Below are 22,283 nucleotides of genomic sequence, written 5' to 3'. Positions count from 1 at the left end.
ACCAATATTCATTGCATTATTTATCATTTTGAGTACCTATTCATTTCGTGAATATTACATGTTTAATAAAAGAACAATCAAGACAATTAAAGTGTCAATCATTTTGTTCTCTAGAAAGAAAGAAATATAGCTGTTTAATACAAAGTTCTGAAAAATATAAAAGCAACACTTGATAAATTTAATGCATCCAAAGCTCTTTTCTGGATTGACCTTTATAGTGAAGGCTGAAAGCAGGAATATAATTTGTTGATATAAATATGATAAATGCAATTTTTTTAATAATCTATGTTCAATTTGGTATCACTGCATGAGTTTTGATTTGCTTTGTTGAAAATGATGGTTCAAATTGTGAATTGAAAGTCAGTATATATATGTTTTGCAACATGTGCTTATGATAGTTCATTAGGATGAAGTTGTACAACCAATCAGTTTGAACAAACTGAAAGGTGGACAAAATTAAAATAACTGAAGCAGATATGTTTTCATTGTTTGAATAAAACATGAAGCATATTCTTTGAACAAAATGGAATAAAATGACCTTCATATTCAACATTATAGGTCAAAACTATTTTTACATCAATTACTCAATGTTTAATGCAATGTACAATTGGAGGGACATAAAGCTTGCGAAAGCATTTTTAAACACGATTTGTCAAAAATAATTACTTAATAATATACATACAAATATATAAATTTCATCAGTTTATATTTTTTTGGACCCAAGACATCACGTAACATGGAAAAATGTGATTACAAATAAATTAAAACAACTGCATTTGCCATTTTTTGACAGAAAAGAAAATCATAATCTATATGACAAAAAGCTAGGAAAATGATTTTTAACTTGATTTCAATCAATACAACCTTTTCAATCTCTTTCTCATTTTTTCGCTTTTAATATTTCACAATTTTGACTAAGTGATTCTTACTGTAACAGAACATTAACATGACATATCAACAGCAGTGGCGGATCCAGGGGGGGGGGGGTTTCCAGGGGTTTGAACCCCCCCTTTTTTTTGGCCGATCAATGCATTTGATTGGGAGCATATAGTTGGAACCCCCCCTTTACTCTGGGTTGGGAACCCCCCCTTTTTAAAATGGCTGGATCCGCCACTGAACAGAAATGTTCAATACATCATCTTTATAACATTGTCAATGAAGATAATCATTCTTGCATTACATCCAATGAACCTAAAACGGTTTTAAAAATGACTAAAAAAATTTGCCAATCTTTTTTCGAAAAAGACAATTTGGGTGTAATCATGAAGTGATATAAGAGATGTAAAATAAAATAAAACTTTTAAAGCAGCATTTTTTTCTTAATAATATAAAAATACATGTGCATGTACTTAATGAATGCCATAAAATATAAATATTCAAGAGACTGATAAAATAAGTAGTCTTTTTTACCTTCTTTCCTCTTATCAGAAAAAAAAATACATGATTACAAGTATACATTTATCTATTATATGATCTTAATCTTCAACAAGATGTTATAATTTTTACAGAAATTATTTCATGAAAATGTTTGTCAATATCTAGCATAGATAGATACTTAAACAGCATGAAATTTTATTTAAAGTTTTTTACAATATACATCAAAAGGAATGGAAAAATAGATACATGTGAAAGTGACTATTTAAATTGCTCCTTTCTCTTCTGACAACCTCTTATAGCAGAATAATTACCCACATGTTATTATGTATGTACAATTATAATCTCACAACAAATAATGCACCATTGAAGAATCACAATAGCACATTAAATACAAATCATATTTACAATGTAAAATACTTTGGGAACCTGTTACTTATATAATAGCACCAATGGCGGATCCAGAAATTTTCATAAGTGGGGGCCCACTGACTGACCTAAGAGGGGGCCCGCTCCAGTCACGCTTCAGTGATTCCCTATATAAGCAACCAAATTTTTTCCCAAAAAGGGGGGGCCCGGGCCCCCTGGGCCCCCCCCCTAAATCCGCCTCTGAGCACAGCCATGGACAATAAGTAAAATTAAAACTTAACACCAATCTTGTATTTCAATATTGTGGTATGGGAATACTTTCAGTAAAATAAAGCACATTGTTTTAGAAAAGAGTTCAGAATTATGTGTAATTAAAAATTAAAAACATAAAGTCCTATAAAATGCAAAATGTTTTGGAAAATAAGGAAACATCAAATGATGTTCACATGGTTTCCATATCAGTTGATACAATTTCCCAACACTGAACCATAATTTTTTTCTGGCTTTTTTACATATATATTTTTGAAACAATTATTTAATCTGACAACAACAAAAATAACTATGTTTGTTACTTTGATAAAATAGACCAGTATATTTCAAACATTTTCTATAATATGCAAAATGATTTTTTTTTTAAATATTTTGAAACATGGAAAAATCTTGTATTATCTATGGACAACTGAACAAAAAACTTTATTTGAGGAAGGTAGGTATATGTAGGTGGTCATATAAGAAATGTAACATTTCTACTGTTACTACAACATTGTACATGTTTATCGAATAAAAATATTACACTGTATTCTTGAAATCTTTACAACTGTTTTCTTGGTACACTTGAGGTCCATGAAGAGACGTCTGGTATATTATAGAATCACATCATAATATAACACAACATGAATTTGTTTTCTTTGCCTAAAATTACAAAATAGAAATGTAAAAAAATAGCAAGAATAAGAACTTTACAAAAGACCACATTAACTTTTCCCCAAAGAACTCATAGTTTAAATTATCTAAAAGAGTTAGTTTCAAGCTAATGACATTACATTTAAAAACTATTGTCATGGTTATGAAAAATATATCAGCTGTCTTTAATTTAAGTCATTAAACTAAAATCAGTAAATGCATTGTCCATAATTGGTCAATCAATGTCGTTTTACTCAACCATAAAAACATTGGCATTCAGTTGATAAACAAAATGGATGAATGATGAAAAAAAAACAAGGAATAACTACAGTGAAACCTGGGTAAACCGAACCCTGATAAAACCGAATTTCAGTTTAAACCGAACAATTTTCAAAGTCCCACAAAATTTACCTATCAATTAACGTTAATCTAACCTGAAAAAACCGAACCCTGTCAACACCGAATTCCGAACGATTTTTGAAGGTTCGATAGTAAATATGTATCTAAAAATTACCTGTCAAAATCGATCGATAGGAATCAAAACAAAAAAATATTTTTAATTATTTTCATGATTTCATTAAACAAACACAGGATGACAGAGTATCCCCGAGGGTATTTGAGGTTAAATTAACTGGTGAGTTGTTATGACAAACTAATTAGCATGTTTGTGTCCATGTATTCAGTGATCAAATGATTTATGTTGTAAAGAAACGTTCAACTGGTCAGCTGCCCCCATCGCCGAAAATGACAAGAGATCACAAGAAAGGAACTTTCCCTTAGATCAATTAAATGCACGTTACTCAAATAATTATCGTGACTGCCATTTTGTAGCTAAACGTTTAATTAAGTAATAGTTTTAAAGTTTTAAAGCCTGTCACTGGATTAGGAAGTCATACAACACGACAGGGTCAATGGCTTTCGATTGCCGGATTCCCTTTAGAGGCCCTATATATTTGATTCGGATGCTCCTGAAGACTTCCGTAAGCTATTTAACAACGATAAAGTCCGAGAATAAACTGGACACAACTGGACCCCTGCTGTTGTTTCACTCTTATCGTGTTGCGAAGTATCAGTCAGCGGGTGGCAAATTTAGTCCGAGAACTCGTGTGTACAATGACGATCTCGACTCAACTACGGAATCGTCATTTGACAGTGACTTGGAATATGAAGTGGTCAGTGAATTAATGGATTAGAAAATAATTGTAAAAAGCAAAATTACTCCACGTCGGACATCATTGAAAGATTTATACATTGTAGTTTCACAACGACGAGCGTGATTGACGGAGTGGCGTTTGATTTATAAACAAAAATGTACCAATAGGTCTATCTTTATCTACTTATATTTTTACGCTTACATCTATATCATCACGAAAATAAATAGTCGTCTGTTGTGTCACCTATTATCCCTTGTCAGTAAGTGCTAAAATTATTTTGGTGTCGACTTCCGTTTACCTCTACAATCCGAACACCTGTGAAAACCGAACAAAACGCAAAGTCCCGTGGGTGTTCGGTTTGGACAGGTTTTACTGTATTACTATATTATCCATCCTGTTGTGACAAGGATTGCATTCACTGCTCTAAAAAAAATTATAAAAAGTGAACATAATGTGTTTTGTACTTGACTAACCTTCGTGTATTTTGAAAATAAACAAATTATGGTTACTTACCGTTTTATAAAATGCTTTGGACTGCATACTTAGTCCATCAGATTTTTCTATTAGATTGTCCAATTTTTCATGTCTGTCTAAAACTGCTTCTATTGTGTTATGCTGGAAAAAAACAAATTAAAAATTTACGGATATATTAAGCCAATCAACTGTTGACAGAATGTCTAAGCTTCGTTTTATATTTTATTAATCAAATTCTACACAAATTTTAGCCTTTGTTAGTTCCTTTTTCAAACAAAGTGTGCACATGCTGTAATTTCTTGCCTGCTTTTTTATTATTTTCAATGGAAAGTATTGTCAGAGATAAGCGATTGGATGACTTCAAATATGCTGAAACTGAATCAGGACAAAACAGAGCTCATTGTCTTTGCTCCGAAACATCGAGTCAAACAGTTATCAAAGTATGAGCTACCCTTCGATGGCACTATTTTAAGTGATGCGAACTGTGTAAGAAATCTGGGAGTGTTCTTTGATAAAACCTTGAGTATGGAACAGCAGGTAACAGCCGTCTCCAAATCATGTTACCACCAGATTCGAAATATAGGAAACATTAGATTGTATACCACCAAAATGTGTGTAAGACACTAGTCTACTCTCTTGTCACCTCCAGATTAGACTATGGGAACGCGTTGCTATATAATATTAACTCTTTCACTATAGCAAGACTGCAACGCGTTCAAAACACAGCAGCTAGACTTATCACAAGAAAACAGAAGTTTGACTCTATAACACCTGTTCTGATGCAGCGACATTGGCTCCCCGTGCAATACAGATCACATTTTAAACTTTTACTTTACGTTTTTAAAGCATTACACGATAAAGCACCTAAATATTTGGAAGAACTGATTGTACTATACGCTCCTATAAGAACACTTCGTTCAGAAAATGAAGGACTCATAACGAAACCAAGGGATGTCCGCACTAAAACATACGGTGAAAGACGATTCGACCGAGCTGGAGCTACATTGTGGAATGACCTACCAATTCATTTACGGAAAGAACAATCGCTTCCTCGTTTTAAAAAAGGTTTGAAGACACATATTTTTAGACTGGCGTACTGTGATGTGTAAGAACTGTGATATTTTTTTATTATTCTAAAAGTTTAAGTGAAATGGCCATTTTATTTTTACTTTATTTAAATTTTTAGTTTTAAAGATTTTATTTAAGAGACAGTTTTATCCATAGATGCCAACCCCCTTTTGACACAATCAGTAACAAACTATCAAATTTTCCGTATTCTTGAAAAGTTTTCAGTAATCATTCATAAACGTGCATTTACCAATAAAAATTACTGACGAGTGGTTGCAAAGTGATGTACACTAAAATTTGTCATTTAACATGTTGTCTGTAGTATGTATTCCATTCATTAATTGTTCAGATGTTCTCGACTCAAACATTTTTGTTTTGTCAAGGAGAAGTAGAGAAAGGGGGAAAGCTACTTAATAAAATGCAAGTTTGCCTCTTCGGAAGTCAGTTAGTTACCCAACAATAGGTTGATAACTCCCGAGAAACCGGAAGCATTACATTGGCGTTTCCTAAATACTGGACCAGGACGGAAAAGTAATGATAAAAATCCGCGTTTTACAAAATTGAACGTCGATGATTGGGAATCCGTAACTATTCGACTTTGACCGTAATAGCGTAGTTTTTATCGCAAAATCGGAAAAACTACGGAAAAATCGTAATGGTTGGCATCTATGTTTTATCTATTTTTTCTCTGTGTTTTACTGGTTAAATTTCTACCTTATATTTTCTCTTAGCTAAGTGATTTAATCCTTTTATGCAAATTTTTATAGATTTTACATGTGTATCTACCGCAGGGAATGTAATTACTTATAATGTTCATCATTATTTTATTTTATTTTTGATTGACTGTTATATTTAATATGTTTTATGGTGTTCATTGTGATATATATATATATATATATATTTCCCTTTTCAATGCTCTTAATTTACATCGTTATTCTATTTAATTTTTGTTTTATTCTTATGTTCATATATATATATATAATTGCTATTATTGTATGCATTGTAAAAAAAAAAAGTGATATATATTTTCCTTCAATTTTATATGTTAAGCGCTTAGAGTATTATGTTTATTAGATAGGCGCTATATAAAAGCTATGTAATAAATAAATAAATAAATTAGAGAAAACGGTGTTACAATGAATATAACATAACATCAACATTATCAATGATCCATGTAAATGAGGTCAAGGTCACATATGAATCCTGCCATACATTCTTGTATAATTTATAAAAATTCATACACCAAGTATAGAACACTTTAAATTTGAAAAAAAATTGTCATGTTATTGTGGAGACACTGTTTGGCAGCTGCCTGCCTGCCTGCTCACCGCCCGCCATACATCCCCAAATTAATAAATTTTGGGTTGAATACATAAACCTATTAAAATATAGTATCTGAGAAATAGACCTTAACAAGAAAACTCAACTTTGACCAATGAAAAGAGGTAAAGGTCAGACAGCCTTGTAGACCTTACAATCACTCCATGCACCACATATAGTTGACCTATTGATGTTTGCTTATGATAAACAGACTTTAACACAAACTTAACATTGACATATTCATCTTACAATTACTTCATACTGCAATTAAAGTTGACATATGTACATGTAATATGAGATACAGACTTGACCACAAAATCTGAACCCTGATCGCTAATCCATGAAATGAGGTCTAGGTCAGGTTAACACTGTCTGACAAATTGTAGACCTTGCAATTACCCCATTTATCAAATAAAGTTAACATTAATCAAGATAACTAAACATTGACCAATGAATCATGAAAATGAGGTCAATTTAGATGAACCATGCCAGGCAGGCATGTACAGCTAGCAATTCTTCCATAAAACACATATAGTTGACCTATTGCTTATAGTTTAAGAAAAACAGACCAAATCACAAAAACTTAACACTGAGTAATGAACCGTGAAAAAGAGGTCAAGGTCAAATAAAACCTGTTGGACTGACATATAGATAATAAAATATTCCTATACACTAAATATAGTTGACATATTGCATAGAGTATTAGACACAAAAAAAAAAATCAAAAGCTTAACTTTGACCATTGAACCATGAAAATGAGGTCAAGGTCAGATGACACCTGCCAGCTAGACATGTACACCTTACATTCTTTTCATACACCAAATATAGTAGACCTATTGCATACAGTATAAGAAAAACAGACCAAACCACAAAAACTTAACTATAACCACTGAACCATGAAAATGAGGTCAAGGTCAGATGACACATGCCAGCTAGACATGTACACCTTACAATCATTCCATACACAAAATATGGTGGACCTATTGCATACAGTATAAGAAAAACAGACCAAACCACAAAAACTTAACTATAACCACTGAACCATGAAAATGAGGTCAAGGTCAGATGACACATGCCAGCTAGACATGTACACCTTACAATCATTCCATACACAAAATATGGTGGACCTATTGCATACAGTATAAGAAAAACAGACCAAACCACAAAAACTTTACTATAACCACTGAACCATGAAAATGGGGTCAAGGTCAGATGACACCTGCCAGTTGGACATGTACACCTTACAGTCCTTCCATACACCGAATAAACTAGACCTATTGCTTATAGTATTTGAGATATGGACTTGACCACCAAAACTTAACCTTGTTCACTGATCCATGAAAACTGTCTGACAGGCATGAGGACCTTGCAAGGTACGCACATACTAAATATAGTTATCCTATTACTTACAATAAGAGAGAATTTAACATTGCAAAAAATCTAAACTTTGTTTTCAAGAAGTCACTGAACCATGAAAATGAGGTCAAGGACATTGGACATGTGACTGACAGAAACTTCGTAACATGAGCCATTCATATACAAAGTATGAAGCATCCAGGTCTTCCACCTTCTTAAATATAAAGTTTTTAAGAAGTTAGCTAACACCACCGCCGCTGCTGTCGGAACACTATCCCTATGTCGAGCTTTCTGCAAAAGTTGCAGGCTCGACAAAATGGTTATTTTAGGACAGTTAAAAAAAATCTCTATTGTATATTTATCTATCTGAGTAAATAAAGTTAAATATATTGCCATCACTCTTCCTAAACTCATAAACTAAACAAGGAAGTATAGACCTTCAAATACATACCAGTATAATCTTTGTCTCATCTAGTTCTGACTGTATTTTAGTCATTGCATCAGCAGATTTAGGATCTTGGTACTTTGATAAATATTCATCTAACTCTTTAAATGGTATATCTCTGTGGAAATTTTAAAAAATACAAATAAACATGAATTTACAATAATAAAATATTAAATAAATCAAACAAAATGGAAATTTTAAAGAAATACCAATGAAACAACAATAAAAATATCTCTATCTTTTCTGCTAAAAGTTTTGTGTAATAAGAAAATTTGTTTGTGCAAAGAAAAAGATCCCCTGATACGACATGTGTTTCTATGACAATAGGGTACATCATTTGAATCCCATCATTGTTTTCTCAGACTAAATGCATGGTACTGTGCATAAAAAATATCATTAAACTTTTTTCATGTAATTTCTTTAAAGCATTTTCCAAATACACAGGAATGTTTTCCCATAATCAGTGTTTTCAGGTCTATTTCATTTGTACTTTACTACATGTATAACCTAGAATATTGATGTTCACATTTCAAATTGTGGTGTATCTCATTAACTGTATCTAGTTACTTTCAACTGGTTTTTGTGAGGATTTTGCATAAAGCAATTAAGGCAGCTCATATATAATTGAGGGGCCTGATGGGTTATTTTGGTTCTTCGTGATCGGCGCATTTTAGCTTTCGTGATCTGATTTTCCTCAGATTTATTTTTAGTGATTTGTGATGAAAGCATTTTTCGTGAATCGTTTTCATTGGAGTTTTATGTTTGTTCTTTGTGATTGAAACATATATTTTGTTCTCGTGATATTTTTCCATTATGGAAATAAAGAGTTCCATTGAGTTGTCTTTCTTAGCTTAAAAAAGTTGAAGTGGTGCGATAGTTTTAAAAGTGCAATAACGTCAGTTAACTCATCAATTCACATAAATATGTTGTCATGTCTCACTGTATGCGTTGAAAACTTACATGCTCTTGCACATTTCAAATGCCAATTACCAACAATGCTAGAACATGCCCTGAACTTAAGCAATACGGTGTATGAGGGAATATAAAGGGAGTGTTCTGTGGGCTACATACTACTTTACCCATCCCTCCTCTTATTACCATATTCCTGAAAATGACATGCCATTGTTATCCCTGAGTGCTATGGAGCACTTGAAACCAAAAGCCCTGCTGTCAAAAGACCAGGAACGAGAAATGCATGAGTGGGCCCAGGACTATGGAAAATGTGTTCGACAAAGATCAGCACGACAGCAAACGACAATGTACAACACTGGCACATTACCACTTAATATCGACGAAAATGCAACTTACAGTACAAACAGTGAACAATTCACATTTCCTTCAATATCTGAAGAAGGACACAAGGACTACGATCAAGTTTCTGAATATGACACTGAAGAAATGGACAATGATATTGACACCCCAGAATGTCTTAGTTTTCGACAACCAGCAGGTGTGGGAGAACAATCAGGCTCAGCAGTAAATTTTATTGACAAGTTAAATACCGGTATATATACTATTAGTCTCTGAGTTTAGTCTCAAGATAAAACACAAATGTGGTTCCGTGGTATTTTACGCCAGTAAAACACTTCTATGAAATATTATATGATACAATACAAGAAATCAGAATGTGTCTGTTTTTAACTATTTAATTTAGAACCTGGGAGAATTCAATACGTAAACAAGTAATGAGCCAGTAATGTATTGTATTGTAGCTTAATTGAACCAACACAAACAAACAGCTTCTGAATCTCTTTTATCGAGATGGATTTGGGATACTCATTTTATATTTTCGTGATCAGGGAAATGTATTTTCTTTGAATCGTTATTGACAAAAAAATCAACTTGTGATCAACCCCCATCAGGCCCCTCATAATTACATCTAAATAAAAAACAGGAATAGAGCCAGTCAAAATTATTTTAAAGCTGTCAAGAAGTGTAAATTGCAACAATTATTTTCATAAAAATAAACTATTAACCCATTCTAATCTGTAATCAATTGTACTGTAAAATCAGAAATGTTTTCAATGTTCTTTATTGTTAGTAAAATTTTGACAGGATAGGTTTCGTTTTTAATCAGAACTTGCAGTCTTGGATTTGATTATAGCATTACTTGAAAGCAGCATTTCCTGAAATGAGAATAATAAATGCACAATAAAATTTCTGAATTTATAGCATGTTAACATTTCATCAAAAAAAGGTGTACACTGTATTGGTTAGACGATAACATACCCAGGATTACTTATAGACCACTGTGCCTTTGGTCCTTTACTTGTAAAATCATCTAAAACCTGAAACAAATACCCAAAAATTAACAATGAATGAAAGAATTTATACAATTACAGTGAAATATAAAAATATAAGATTAAACAAAATATCATATTAAAATTGAGAAGAATCGCAGGAATTTTTCATTTAAATTGAAATATTGAACATGTCTAGTTTCTATACATTAACGGAAAAACAGTACGATGAAAAGTGAACTTTAGAAATAGATATAAATAATATGATGTCAGATGTAGAGTACTGAATTATTTAAAGTTTTTCTACACCCAGGAATAGATTGCTTCAGCCGTATTTGTCACTTTTTTGGAAATTTAGATCTTAAATGAACTCCAACATTGTATTTGACTTGATCTTTAACTGTTTTGATTCAAGCACAACTGATGGGCATATGTAGACAAAACCTTTGTCGGCTGTACCAAATTATGAGCCCAGTAACTTTAATGAACTTTTAACTTACTTTTAACAAAATTGGAATCAAATGTTGATAAGCATTGACAGATTAGTTCAATCAATACTCAAGCTGATTTATAACTTGAAATATATGGCATAAACAATTGCCCATTGTAAAAAATGTTGTTTGTTTAGGTTTTTTTTTTTTTTTTTTTCTTGTTTGCATTGATGTTTTGTTGACATCTACCCCAATTTCATTTAAACAAATTTTTTTTACTGTTCTTATAAAAAATTTCAATTTTTTTTTGCTCAATGCCTTTGGTATTTATAAAAAAAAAACTAGAGCTTCAAGGAGTTTGTGTAGCTAACCTGATATTTTTGTTAATAATAGATGCATAAAATAATGCAACCATTATACTTTTGCATTAGTTTCAGAAATATAAGGCAAAAACTGTATGTTACCCTTTTAGCTGTGTTGGTTGGTTTTGGTCTTGTTTACTTATTTGAAGATTTCCCTTTGCGGAACATTATTGCAGTTTACAGTTTATTTCTATCTATAATATTATTCAAGATAATAACCAAAAACTGCAAAAAATCCTTAAAATTACCAATTCAGGGGCAGCAACCCAACCACAGGTTGTCTGATTCGTCTGAAAATTTACAGGCAGATAGATCTTAACCGGATGAACATTTCAACCACCATGTCAGATTTGCTGTTAATGCTTCAGTTTCAAAGAAACATGTATAAGCCAAAAACTGCATTTTACCCCTATATTCTATTTTTAGCCATGTCGGCCATCTTGATTGGCAGGTTGGGTCATAGGACACATTTTTATACCCCAACGATGATTGTGGCCAAATAGTTTCTGAGGAGAAGAAGTTAACAACTATGCACATCACGTGATGAGAAAAGCTCACTTGGCCTTTGGTCCAGGTGAGCTAAAATCAATTGGGGATTTCTGTATTTTACTTGTATTTGCCCTTTTTCTTTGTTTCAACATGTCTAGTTTTGCAGACATTTAAATCTTAATGAGGGAACAAACGTTTTTTTATAAAATAGTTAATTCAAAGTGTAATGGTTCCACCTCTGAAATGCTTATACAAACATTTACCTTATTCAATAAAGTATGAGCTACCCTGTTTGGATATTCATGGTCACCTATTACAACACCAGCCAGTGAATCAGATCTTACATACACATGACATATGTATTCTGAAAAGAAAAAAACAATATTCAATGATGAAAATCAAAATGTGTGGTTGGTATTTTAAATATTTATAATTGCAAAAACAAATTGTCAATTAATCATTTGAACTCAGCTATAGCTTTTCATTTCTCATTTTCATTAAGCTACCAGCTGATGGGAGTGATAGCCAAACAAAATTAAGGTATCATAATGTGGTTTCAGGTTTTCAGGCGAATGGCAAGAATGGATGGATCATGGGATGGGCTTAAATTATTTCAATTTTAATTTCTTTTAAAAACAATGTGAATAGTTTTGCAATTACTTTAAAGCTACAATGTGTCAGTTCTGGATTCTGTGTAAACAAGCATTATGTTTTGTTACGCTTGCTTGATATAATTTTGACATGTTTGATCTGTTATGGTTTTTTTATGCATGAATTTACTATTTGTGATACATGTTCATGTCTGAAATGAGTGGATTATTATGATTTGGCTCAATATTTCAAAACTAGCAGCAAAAATTTGACATTATCAATTTTTCTGGAAATGTGTTTTTGGAGACCAGGTTATCTCTTGTGTTTTACAGAATATAAAAATGGTGATAAATTAAAAAAAAATCACCAGCGCAATATTAGCAAGTTGATGCAGAAGTTCATGGTATATCTACATGTATATATATGTTGTGTTTAATGTTAATATTTTTAATACTGTGGATTCATTTATTTTCGTGGGTACCAATTTTCGTGGATTATGGAAAACCTGCATGTTAGTGGATATTTAATTTCGTGGTTTTGCGGATGTCTGCATACAAGCCTATATAAAATATGACATTCGTTTAACATTCAATTTTGTGGTTCACTTGTACCCACGAAATCCACGAAAACTGGTATCCAACGAATTATAATGAATTCACAGTATGTTTAAGGATATCTGTAATGTTTTTAATGTCTAGAATCTTGAGTTTACCTTGTTCTTTGGTAGATGACCTTGAACATATTGCTGTTCTTTCTACAATGATTTTACTGGTGAAATCCATAAACTCTTTGACACTAAAAAAAAAAAGACACACACTAAATAATTGTAACTACAATGACATGTACATGTAACAATATAACACATTTATTTATCTTAGCAATGGCAGGGAGAATTCTACAATGTAAACATGACAAATTAAAAGTCATGGCATCAGCTGTAATTAATACATGAACCATGTTTTTATAATACACTCATGTCATCTCTGACAGTGTCTAGGTCATCCTCGACATAAAATTAACTTACTGATACAATATTGTATCTACCATTTGTATTTCACTTACCTTGACCTTTGAAAATATCCAAAAGATTGAAGGTCATGTGTAGCAGCAAGAAGCCTTACTTTCCCATTGGAATCTTTGAATAGCACTTCTATACAATAAAGCTTCATCGTTCTTGGATTTTTTTTCTGAAAAATGTCAAAGATCAGTATTAAACATGTACATGTATATTTGTCTTCATACACATTTTTTATTTGTACAAATGTAATTGTTGAAGGGGTGAATGTGTGGGTTACAAACCTGTAGGGTGCGAATGTGTCTTAAGAGCGAACAGACATGATACCAAGCCGTACTGGAGACTAATTGTAAAGAATTTGATCACTTGTAATGTTCAGTAGTTTAGAACAACTGTACTTTTGTTTTCAACTAATTAAGAAAACTAACACTTACTTTATCTACAATGTAGTACCAATTATTTCAAATGAAAATTTCTCAGATTTTTCAGGTCAAAATATGTTGCACAAAATAAATTCCAATATTTTTAAAGAAAATTATGTTTTCCTTTAAGAGAACCAAAATCTTGTCTACAAAAAAGCAAGTTGTGAAAACAATAAATCAAATTAGTAACAGGGTCATTCTGTTTTGAAAAATGTTAAAGAAGAGTATTATACATGTAATTTTTGTTAAAATATGTTTGTAGGGAAATTAACACAGTGAATATTTTTGTTACTGTCCAGTGGAGTCCCTGTGCGTCTGGTGATATTGTGCATTACCTGATTTTGTCATATGGACAATGTAACAAAATCATTCTTGTCATTTTTTTAGTATTCCAAAGGGACAAAAAAGATTAAAATTGATAAGTCAAGATTAACTTTATAACTACAATTCGATGACTAACCAAATTTAGACAATTACCATTAAAAATATTATATAAACAGATAAAATTTGTTTCATTTAAGTCAAATTTAAATCAAATTGAAATAAATTTTGCTCTGTATCTTTGGCAGTCTGTTTGGTTTAAATTCAATTATAGTGTGTATTATAAAATCTTTCTTTTCTTTATAAAATCTTTCTTTTCTTCAACATAAACTATTTTTTAAAATGCATGCATGAAATCACTAGACATTTAAAGAACTCCCCAAAACAGGGAGTTACCGCCGGAAAGTAAACATCAGTACGTTGATGGTTTTCTGTAACAAAAGCAGAAGGGGCTTCAAAATTTTGATACACATCACACACAATCTTAAGGGTGAAACCATACATACATGTACAGAAGAGTTTAAGAAATTAACAGTATTGAATGAAATGTTTCACACAATATTATCCGATTTTTGGTTTTTACCATTCTAATAAAGTGAAGTCATAAATCTTACGTGTGTGGATACACCGGACTGCACCATACATGTACATGTGTAGTTTCATAAAAGGTTATCTTGTCTTCATATACATTTTTTATTTGTACAAATATGATTTTAAAAGAGATGAACGTGTCGGGTCACTTGCAAACCTGAAGGGGGCGAATGTGTCTTAGAAGGGACCAGACCTGATAAGGGGTCTCATTGGGGGGTTCCGATCCCGTATCCCGCTTACACTATGTACGTAAGCAATTCTCATTTTTTTGTAATTTCCCGGGTCCTGCAAGACCCCATTTCCCGTTTTCACGCCACAATAATTAGACTTTCACATGTCACGCTTACAAAAATCGGCAATCCTGCGTCACGCTTAGACCTCAATGAGACCCACCTGATACCAAGTCATACTGCCTTTACTGGAGACTTTAATTTGTAAAGAATTTAATCACCTATAACCTTCATTAGTTTAGAACAACTGTACTTTTGTTTTCAACTAATGTAGAAAACTAACACTGACTTTACCTACACTGTTGCAAAATGAAAATTTGAATTTCTCAGGTTTTTCAGGTCAAAATATGTTGCACAAAATATTTTCCAATATTTTGTGATAAAAATTATGTTTCCGTAAAGATAAATCGAAACCTCCTCTTCAAAAATGCTCTTCAGATGTGACAAAAACAAATCAAAGTAGTAACAGGGTCATTTTGTTTTGACAAATTACTATAAATGTCACATGAATCACGGGCACTGATATTTGGCAATTTTGACAACACAGGAAATGACGTTAAACAGAGTTACCTTCTCTTGATAAAATTATAAAACACAAAAATTACCGGACGCGTGAATCCGTATTACAAATACGGAAAATGCTCATAAATGATTTTTATTGGTATTAATTAATGTTCGTTAAATTCAATCATTATCTAAGACTATTTATATATGTTATCAAACGAAATACCAAATAAAATACTTATCTTTTGAATAGAATGAAATTCAAAACAGTGTGGCTGTGGCCATTGATTGACACATTAAATTCATCCATTGACTGGGACAATTTACGTGAACGTTTGTCTGTAACGACCACTGTTCACGACGTACCTACGAAAGACATTTAAACTGTGGGGTCACCAAAGGTTTCTTAACGCCTTTAATCATAAAATAATTCGAAAAGTTAATCAGGAATAACCTTTATGTTTTGATTTATATAATTGATATAAATCAAAACATCGTGTTATTTCTGATTGATTTTTCGAATTACTTTATTAAGGTGTTGAGAACCTTTGGTGACCCCATAGTTTAAGTGTCTTTAAAAAGTACATAATGCGCAGTTGTCGTTACATACAAACGTTCACCTAAATTGTACCAGTCAATGGATGAATTTAATGTGTCAATCAATGGCCACAGCCACACTGTTTTGAATTTCATTCTATATTGTTGGCTTAAAAAAAATATAACTCAGTGTCTTATCATAGGCTGGGACTAATACTTATGTGCCCCCCCCCCCCCCCCATATGTATGAAGCAACTCAAGAGGGTCTGGGTGGAGGAATTTCAATTTTGTATTATTTTATTAGGTCATTCGAAATCGTTCTATATTATTGATATGTTTTTGTCCATTATACTATGATTCCTTTTTAACTACCAATTGTTGACAACTTGTCTATTCTTAATATTTTAACATCCCAATATTCTCTATTCTTCATTTATTTCGCCCATAACTTACTTACTTACTTACTGCCCTTGTACGCCATTGGCGTGTAGGGCAGTAAAGAAGATTTTCCACTTTTGTCCGCTGTCGTTGGCAGTTTTCTGTAGTGTGCCCCATGTCTGTTGGTATTTACTAGCCTCTGCCTCTACAGTTCTTCTCCATGTCATTTTGGGTCTTCCTCTCTTTCTTTTACCTTCTGGGGTCCAGTGGAGTGCTGTCTTTGTGATATCCTCCTGGTCTTTCCGCAGGACATGCCCAATCCACCTCCAGCGTCTTCTCATTATTGTTGTGGCTATATCTTGTTGTTGGCATCTGATAAAGAGGTCCTCGTTTGAAATTTTATGTGGCCAAAAGATTCGCAGAATCCTTCTTAGACTTTTAGTATGGAATACGGACAGCTTGTTTTGATCTTGTTCTGTCATCCTCCAACATTCTGAACCATACAAAAGTACAGGCAAGACACAGCTGCTGTAAAGTTTGAGTTTGGTCCGGATGGTATATTGACCAGATCTCCATACAGCCTGCAGATTGTAAAGAGCTGACCTTGCCTTTGATAGTCTTCTTTTGATGTCACATTCTGCGCCACCATTGGTAGTAACAGTGCTGCCAAGGTATGTGAAGGTATCAACATGTGGTAATGTTTTTCCATCCAGCAATACTGACCCTGGGTTGTTTACATTAAGTGTCATGACTTCAGTTTTCTTTACGTTGATTTTCAGCCCCATCTGTCCTGAATACTTTTCTAACTTTGAGGTCTTATCTTGAATATGTTGGTGTGTGTGTGTGAGACATTAATGCTAAGTCATCAGCAAAATCTAGGTCTTCCAAAGTGGTGAAAGTGCCCCATCGTATGCCTCTTGATGTATTAGCTGTTGTTTGTCTCATTATCCAGTCAATGACTATAATGAAGAGTGTAGATGACATTACACACCCTTGTCTTACTCCTGATTTTACTTGGAAGTATATATCACTGTATCCAAACCTGCACTGAAATCTCTTGTAGAATGCTTTTATGAGGTTAATAAGATGTTGTGGAATGCCATATGATCGCAATATTTTCCAAAGACTTTCCCTGTGGATGCTGTCAAATGCTTTCTCGAAGTCAACAAAGTTTATATATAGCTGCCGTTGCCATTCTGTGCATTGTTCTATAATATTTCTTAATGTAAATATTTGGTCGATGCAACCTCTCCCCGGACGAAAACCTGCTTGTTCTTTTCGCAGTAGATCATCAATGGAGTTTGCAATTCGTCTAATTATGATTTTTGCCATGATCTTACTTGGGATGGAAAGAAGTGTAATGCCACGCCAGTTGTTACAATCATTAAGTGCTCCCTTTTTTGGTATTTTGATTATAGTGCCATTATTCCAGCTGTATGGTATCTGTGCTTTATTCCAGATGTCTTTAAAGATGTTATAAAGCAGGATGGCAGATAAACCTAGGTTTAATTTAAACAGTTCAGCATTCAGATTGTCGTTTCCAGGTGATTTTCCATTTTTTAGACTTTTGATTCCAGATATTATCTCATTCATTTCAGGTGGTTCTATGCTGATTTCTAGTTCGTTGTTATTTTCTGCAATGATAGGGAGTTCTGTTGGAGTTGGTCTATTAAGTAGCTCACTAAAATGTTCTGTCCATCTTTGTTCTTGTTCATTTTCGGATGTTAACAAATTCCCTAGCTTGTCTTTTACAGGAATATTAGACGATGCTGTGTTTTTGCCACAAATAATTTTGGTTATTTTATATAAGTTGCCTTGCTCGCCTTTGTTAGCTGCTTCTTCTGCCTTTTCAGCTAGGCTATCCATGTGGGCTCTCTTGTCGTTTCGCACCATTCTATTCACGTTTCTGTGTATTTGGCTATATTCAAGTTGGTATCTTTCTTTAAGACGTTGTGATTTTGCCTCGTTCAACTTTTTCTTTGTATCTCTTCTGATAGTAATATTGTCCCATGTTCTAGGTGTAATCCAATCTTTATGTTTCTGTTTTTGTTTAAATCCAATAGATTCTTCTGCACTATTAGTAAATATCTCAGAAATTTTCCCCCATTTATCATCAATTGTTTCTGTGTCATCTTCATCATTTAAGTTTTCTAAAATGTTGAATCTATTTCTTATCAAGGTTGTATATTCTTTTCTTACGTTGCTTTCTTTCAACTTTTCAATGTCAAACTGCTTCCAAGATCTTGAGTTCTTTCCATTAGCCCTGAGTTTGAGTTTAATGTCAGCTGTTACCAAATGGTGATCACTTCCAACATCAGCTCCTCTCTTGACTTTAACATCCAACAGGGATCGTTTCCACATTCCATTTATCATGATTTGATCTATTTGGTTCTTGTCTCGTTGGTTTGGAGAGCACCATGTCAATTTATGAATGTTTCGATGGGGAAAAAATGTCCCTCCTATTACATAGTTGTTAGTGGTACATAGTTCTGCTAGTCTTTCGCCATTCTCATTCATATTACCACATCCATGATTTCCCATAGCTCTTTCATAGTGGGTGTTACTAGATCCAACTTTGGCATTCATATCCCCCATGATGATTTTGATGTCGTGTTTTGGGGTTTTGTCTATTTCCTGTTGGAGTTGTTCATAATATGCATCTTTTTTCTCCTCGCTGGAATCATTTGTTGGAGCATAACATTGCAGTATAGTCATGTTGACCTGTTTCCCTTTTAACCTTGCCATAATCAGCCTACTATTTATTGGTTATCAGATATTTCGCCATTCCTTTCTTCAGAATAATTGCTACCCCTTCATGATGTTGCCCATCAACTCTTCCAGAGTAGAGTGTAGTTTCTCCAGTTCTTGTTGTTATTCTCCCAGAGTCTGTCCATCTGCTTTCACTTACGCCTAAAATATGTAGTTTGTAACGTCGCATTTCAGATGTAATTTCTGCAAGTTTCCCAGCAGAGTACATTGTACGGACATTCCAGAACCCAATTCTAGTTTTAGTTTTGGCTGTATTGAGGGCCTCCAGATTCTTGTTGGTAGTTTCCTCTCGGCTTTCACTGCAAACAGTCATACTTGCTCCACTGTTGCTTTGGAGGCTCTTCTCCACAATCGTAGATAAATTCTTCGTTACTGTTTCTGTAACATAACTTTTTTTACAAGTTTGGGTTGTTAGCCCTAAGCTAAACCTTTTACGTGAAGGGTCGGGTTTTTCTGTCAGGATGTCAGACGATTGCTGTTACTGAGCTTACGAGCTCCATCTACCCGGATTTTCTGTCTGGATTTACTTCCATAGCCTTTGACTTTTACTAGGTCATCCACAAGGCAGTGAAGCTATTTACCCATAGCTGGGGGCTAGGTTTGCAGGCATCAGGGCGTGTCCACACACCGGTGGGCCTGCATGCCGTGCATCTAGGGGCCTAGTCTCCTCCGAGACCCTGTGGTTCTGCCTGGGATCGTGTGATACCCAGTTTACATCTGCTACCTCGAGAAGGATCCCATATCTGGACCACATTGGTCTTACTGCATGAGAGGCTATAACTGGCAGGGAAGACTTACGCACTCGGCTTCCTTTTCACAGCAAGCTGCTATCTAGTGGTGAGGCTGAAAGCGAAAGTGACAAGCACAAACACAACAACAACACACTGTACGCATCATACAATCATTCCAGCAGACTCGCCCATAACAAAGCATACATTTATCTCTACTGTATTCTATATTTGTGTAGCCATCAAGTTTTCTGTAGCATTGGTCCATTATTCTCTATTATGTAAACCCCGTCCAGACCCTTACTAAACACCAAACTTTATTTGACATGGGATATAGGAATATTTTCTATACCACTACATGTTTTAATGAAGACTGAGCATACTATACTGTATGGGTTATTCTCAATGTTGAAGCCCGCACGGTTGCCAATGATTGCTTACATACACATCATTTAAACTTTAAACTTTGATAGTTGTCTCACTGGCAAATCTTACCACATCTACCTATTTTTCATGATATAAAATTCTTCATAATCATATTTTTTTTTACATGTGTAGTAACATGAGTAATGTACACAGATAAAGATGATTGACTTTCACTATATAAAGTATTATAATTAAAATATTGGGGCGGGGGTTGGACCCCTCATTTTTTTTGGCCGATCATTGCATTTGAATGGGGATATGTAGTTTGACCCCCTTTCTAAAATGGTTGGATCCGCCCCTGGTGGCCTGTCAATATTTTGGGAGATCAAAAATAACTTTTTGTCCATTTGGATATAAAATAGGGCCTCTAAAGAGCATAGTTGTATATGTGTCGCTAACCTAATCCAATGATTCTATTAACCAATGGACTTTCCAACATTGCAAGTGGATAAGAATAGAATTCCTGACAAAAAATGTTTTTGTTGATCATGTCTTGATGATCATTTTGTGTTTGATTTCTCTCTATCTTCTTTAATTTTTGCTCAAATCATAAAAAGGGGTACAAAAATACTTATTTCTAAAGTGCAATTACAAATATGAAGAGCCCTACTAACAATATTTATAAATTTTACTTGTTTGTGGATCTCACCATGCTCGTTGTTTTTGTTGTTCAACGTTTCTATTTATCTGCTGTAATTTTTATCATAAATGCAAAACGCTTAAAAAAAAACAGAATGGTAAAAATTTTCATTTAAAGGCAATAACTCCAATAATGAGTCAGATTACTTCCTCCACTTGTCTAAAATGTAGATCTTTCCTTGTAAGTCACTATTTTAAACAAACAAAAAAAAAAAATCTTTTACCGTTTTATAAGGCAATCACGTAAAAATGATTGAAAAAAAACCGTGTAACCAATAGGCAATAATTCTTATAAGAAGTCGACTGACGATTTCGACGACTTCGAAAATACGCTCTTATTTTTAGATCTGATTGCTATTCTTTTTGCAACTTACAGTTTCTCTCTGTCTGTAATAGTTTTCAAGATGAAAGACTAAATGATAAACCTAATTGGTAAAAAATGCTTTTTTTAAAGAGCAATAACAGTTTTTGACGTCCATGAACAATTAGAAGAGCTCAACATTATGATCGTTTTTGTCCTTGTCAGATTTAACACAAGTAACATGTTTAATGTAACATAAAACAAATCTCTATCTACCAATCCAACACTACAAGGTGTAGATAGGCAACTTCAAACAAAGAATTCGTTAAGAGTGGACAAGCTGGAAACATAGAAACATTTTTGGCAAGATTTAATTTTGAAATGCATGCAGCCAATGGTATGGCTGGTCTTGGTACAAGAAAAGGAAATAAAATAGTTTCATATATCAAAAACGTACATGGAGTGCTTTGCAGTATCATAAATTGTCGGAAGCTTTGTTTTGTGATTTGTGGAGTTAATTGAAACTATCGACTTCGACTGTCAGACGAAACAACAAAACAACTCGAAACTATAATAAAGTCTATAATTGCAATTGTGCAATACAAACAAACGTGATGACAGCAGTGTGAAATTTCAAATATATACATGGTCATCTCATCTATATATTATATATATAACTTACAAACACATTTCATGTATGTCGGTCAAATATAATATTTAAATTAATATATTCAAATCGCTGTAGAACATCAGTTAACTTTATATACGATTAAGGTTTGTGCCAGCATTAAAAAATGAGTAGTTCAAGCTAACATTTATAAGCGTCAGTGACCTTCTGAAATTAAG

The 22,283-nt window shown here is 33.3% G+C and overlaps 1 protein-coding gene across 2 annotated transcripts; it reads right to left on the bottom strand.

Annotated features, from left to right (window-relative positions):
* Positions 1-2,355: 2,355 nt before the first annotated feature.
* On the bottom strand, positions 2,356-15,707 carry LOC143073216 (synaptobrevin homolog YKT6-like). 2 transcript variants are annotated; one of them, XM_076248579.1, is made up of 8 exons: positions 15,454-15,707; positions 13,639-13,763; positions 13,289-13,371; positions 12,249-12,349; positions 10,693-10,751; positions 8,470-8,581; positions 4,314-4,415; positions 2,356-2,655 (listed from the first exon to the last, which is right to left on the bottom strand). In XM_076248579.1, exons 2-8 carry the CDS (start codon positions 13,743-13,745, stop codon positions 2,620-2,622), a joined length of 600 nt encoding a protein of 199 aa, XP_076104694.1. In that variant the 5' UTR covers positions 13,746-13,763; positions 15,454-15,707; the 3' UTR covers positions 2,356-2,619. The 2 variants fall into 2 exon arrangements, with proteins under 2 accessions (XP_076104694.1, XP_076104693.1); XM_076248578.1 differs by having other exon boundaries at positions 15,445-15,580.
* Positions 15,708-22,283: the final 6,576 nt, after the last annotated feature.

Source organism: Mytilus galloprovincialis, chromosome 4, assembly GCF_965363235.1.
Source record: "Mytilus galloprovincialis chromosome 4, xbMytGall1.hap1.1, whole genome shotgun sequence".
Taxonomy (NCBI): domain Eukaryota; kingdom Metazoa; phylum Mollusca; class Bivalvia; order Mytilida; family Mytilidae; genus Mytilus; species Mytilus galloprovincialis.
Note: the sequence above shows the minus strand (reverse complement) of the source record. Positions and strands in the feature narration are given on the sequence as shown.

Excerpts from the sequence above, each read along its gene's own strand:
- LOC143073216 (XM_076248579.1), bottom strand. The coding sequence starts at position 13,745 with ATGAAGCTTTATTGTATAGAAGTGCTATTCAAAGATTCCAATGGGAAA. Across the intron at positions 8,582-10,692 it reads TGGTCTATAAGTAATCCTGG|AGATATACCATTTAAAGAGT; the intron begins GTATGTTATCGT and ends AAATTTCCACAG. Across the intron at positions 4,416-8,469 it reads ATGAGACAAAGATTATACTG|CATAACACAATAGAAGCAGT; the intron begins GTATGTATTTGA and ends GTTTTTTTCCAG.